Source organism: Gymnogyps californianus, chromosome 27 (genome assembly GCF_018139145.2).
Source record: "Gymnogyps californianus isolate 813 chromosome 27, ASM1813914v2, whole genome shotgun sequence".
NCBI lineage: Eukaryota > Metazoa > Chordata > Aves > Accipitriformes > Cathartidae > Gymnogyps > Gymnogyps californianus.
The window spans coordinates 5,657,493-5,661,136 of record NC_059497.1 but is presented as its reverse complement, the minus strand read 5'-3'; the positions used below and the strand labels follow the sequence as shown (position 1 = coordinate 5,661,136).

The 3,644-nt window shown below is 52.8% G+C and overlaps 1 protein-coding gene across 1 annotated transcript; it reads right to left on the bottom strand.

The window, feature by feature from the left end:
- Positions 1-323: 323 nt before the first annotated feature.
- On the bottom strand, positions 324-1,847 carry LOC127026269 (potassium voltage-gated channel subfamily A member 2). Its single transcript, XM_050911434.1, has one exon. It carries the CDS (start codon positions 1,836-1,838, stop codon positions 339-341), a length of 1,500 nt encoding a protein of 499 aa, XP_050767391.1. The 5' UTR covers positions 1,839-1,847; the 3' UTR covers positions 324-338.
- Between the last annotated feature and the right edge of the window lie 1,797 nt (positions 1,848-3,644).

The following is a 3,644-nucleotide window of genomic DNA, read 5'->3' as shown; positions in this document are numbered from 1 at the left end:
GGACAGGGACCGGCGTTCGTGGTACCCCGGGATGGCCCGGAGCTGCTCCCCGCATCCCCATCCCGTTGCTCGAAATGCCCAACCGCTCCGTATCTTTGGAAACGCACAAAGCCTGGGATGGGAGAAGGGAAACAAAATGGTTTGGGTTTGGTTTTTTTTTGCACGAACGCTTAGTCGGTGTGGAAATCAAAGGTTAAAAGTCACTTACACAGCTATTGCTTCCCATGCAGAACCAAAGACACACCGTAGAAAATACTGTATTAACTACAATGCAGAGCAGCACTCAATATCTGCAATTGTTCCACTTCAGCTTTAAATACGGTACTAGATTTTAGCGACTAGACATCGGTTAGCATTTTGGTGATATTCACATAGTTTGTGTTAGCTAGGGTGCAATTGGCTGTCTTCAAGTTCTCCTCCCTAAAATCCTCATTGCTATTGTTTACGCCTTCCTGAATCTCCATATAATCGGACTTACTAATCGTAGAGGCACTTCTGCTTTTCTTTAGGTCAGGGGAAGAGGGGATCTTTGGGCAGCTGGTTACTTGCAAATATTGAGCCTGCTCCTCTCCCTCCGTCTCCCGGTGGTAGAAGTAATTGAAGTTAGACACTATGACGGGCACTGGTAAGGCAATCGTTAATACGCCAGCGATGGCACACAAGGAACCCACTATTTTCCCCCCGATGGTCGTGGGGACCATGTCTCCGTAGCCAACAGTCGTCATGGAAACCACGGCCCACCAGAAGGCATCGGGGATGCTCGGGAACTGGGACTCGCTCTCGTCGGCCTCGGCAAAGTAGACGGCACTGGAGAAGAGGATGACGCCGATGAAGAGGAAAAATATCAAGAGGCCCAGCTCCCGCATGCTGGCCTTGAGAGTCTGCCCCAGGATCTGCAGCCCCTTGGAGTGTCGGGAGAGTTTGAAGATCCTGAATACCCGCACCAAGCGGATGACTCGAAGGATGGCCAAGGACATGGCTTGCTGGCCTTGCTGACCATCCTCCGGCTTCTCGGCCAGCTCCGTCCCTAAGGTGATGAAATAGGGAATGATGGCTACGATGTCTATAATGTTCATGATGTTGGTAAAAAACCCAGCCTTGCTGGGGCAGGCGAAAAACCTCACCAAGAACTCAAAGGAGAACCAGATGATGCAAAGTGTCTCCACGATGAAGAAGGGGTCTGTGAAAGAGGTGGACTGCTGGTACCCCATGCTGCTGTTGGAGTAGGGGGGATGGCTCAGCCCACTGCCGTGCATGTCTTCGTTCTCATCCCGAAAAATGGGCAACGTTTCCAGGCAAAAGCTGACGATGGAGATTAAAATCACCATGACGGAGACAATAGCTATAATCCTGGCAGGGCCTGAGCTCTCAGGGTACTCAAAGAGCAACCACACTTGTCTCTGAAACTCGTTCTCAGGCAACGGTCTTTCCTCTTCTTTGATGTAGCCTTCATCCTCCCGAAACATCTCCATCGCTTCTTCCCCCAGTTCATAGAAACGAATCTCTTCCGAGAAGATATCCAAGGGCACGTTAACCGGCCTCCGCAACCTCCCACCGGACTGGTAATAGTACAAAATCGCGTCGAAGCTGGGTCTGTTCCGGTCAAAGAAATACTCATTCCGGAGTGGGTCGAAATATCTCATTCTCTTTTTAGGATCCCCTAGTAAGGTCTCTGGAAACTGGGCTAGTGTCTTGAGCTGTGTCTCAAAGCGCAGACCCGAAATATTAATGACCACCCTCTCGCAGCATTCATGGTCGGTCTCAGGGTTATACGTGTCCTGCGGGTGACCGGGAAGAGCTGCAGCTTCGTCTGCAGGATCTCCGGTAGCAACTGTCATATTGGGGTTTAAAAGAAATCCTTATGCTAAACTCTTCCCAGTGCCCGGTGGTGGGATTGGATTCAGGGCAGGGCTACTATCCTGCAGAAGGACAGGTACGTAGGTTTGGAAGTGTCTCATGAAAAGGCGAAGGGATGATAAAAAAAAAAAAAAAAAGAGAAAATAAAAAAAAAGGAAAGAAAATTGCACCTGCTGAGAAAGAGAGAGATGAAATAAAGTTGGGGGGAGGAGAGCAGCTCTCTTCACTAGCACGTCTATCCCCTTCCTCGGGGGGGGTTAATTTGCCTTCTTTGGGACAGAGTTCAAAAACTCCCATCTAAACTCATGAGGTGGAAGAGAGAAAACACCTGAGGAACCGTCACCTAACCAAAACCAGCGTGGAAAAACCGGCATTGGCAAACCAGAACTTTTTTTGGCTAAAAATAAAAATTCCAATTACAAAAAAAACAAAAAAAAAAGAGGGGGGAAGGGAAGAGAAAGGAAGGAAGAAAAATAACCCCATCGAGCCCGAAAGTGGCGAGGGGACCCCGCGGGGTGCCGGGGAGAGGCAGACCAAGCTCAGCTCATTTCCACGCATGCAGCTAAGGGTTAACATTTAACCGTGCAATCTCAGGCAAGCTACCCTCTAGGAAAGCTCTAACTCCAGTTTTAAGTTCGACACCTTCCCAATCCTCCTGCCCTGGCCATAAAGCGGCGAGGCGACATGCTGCCCTCCCTGCCTGCAGCCAACCGGGCAAGCTTTGCGGCTGCCTGAACTGGGAGCCGCCGATGCAAGCTGCCCCGCGGACCACTGCAGTCCCCCTCCTCGACCGCTGGTGTCCCGGCTCCTGTCATTCTCTGCAAACCACCATGGCACACAGAAAACAAATCACATTACCTGGAGACGCCAAATCTTAGTGTCTCTTAGTAACACCGATTATCTGACCCTGGGGAAATCCTAGAGAGAAATACAGGCTTCCAAGATCCCCATAATTTCCTCTCTCTTCAAAGTTAAAAATAATGGTGAGTCATCGTAGAAAAAGGAGAAGGGACATAAAAGGGGTTAGATTCCCAGATGGTGGAAGTCAGGTCTTGTAATGGTTTGGACTGGAGAGAGAGAGAAAGAGAGACAGAGAGACAGAGAGACCGAGTCTTCTCGGTAGCTGTTGCAGATCTGCACTTCAGGGCAGATGAGCGTCTGTCTGATGCCTTCGGTACGACGGTGAAAAGATGCTAAGCTCAGCAAAACCCGATGTCCCCAGTGTCCTCGGGAGGTGTGGCATCGCCTGGAAAAAACACCAAGAAGGTAGCAAGCTGCTGGGGGCTTGAAAGGAGCATCTGCAAAGCCCCGGCTCCTCCAGGCACCCCCTTTTTCCTCCCCACGAGCTGTTTGCCCGCTGCCTGGCCAACCTGCACTGCAACACGAGAGGAGGGCGAGAGCGCGCTAGCGGCAAGGCGGAAAAAACCAGAGCCCCAGCTCCCTCCGCTCTCGCTCAACGCCACGGCGTGCAGCAGGGCCGGGCTGCCCGTGGGAGCCGGTGCCAGGCGAAGGGGAGCGGGGGGGGGGGAAACGACGCAGCCCCCCGCCCCGGCCGCTGAGGCTCTGCAAAGCCACGGTGGGTTCCCACCACTGCCGAGCAGCCGGGAGTCGGTGGTACCCACTGGGCGCAGCGCCCACGCCATCGCATCGCGTTCCCGGGTGATTCAGGAGGCTCCGGCTTCATCCGCGAGACTGAATCCCCCACCGGTCCCTGTCTGCCCCCCCCCCCAAAAGCCACTTTCCCCCCTAGATGGCTCCGAGGAGCCCCAAGCATCGTGGGCCCCGAC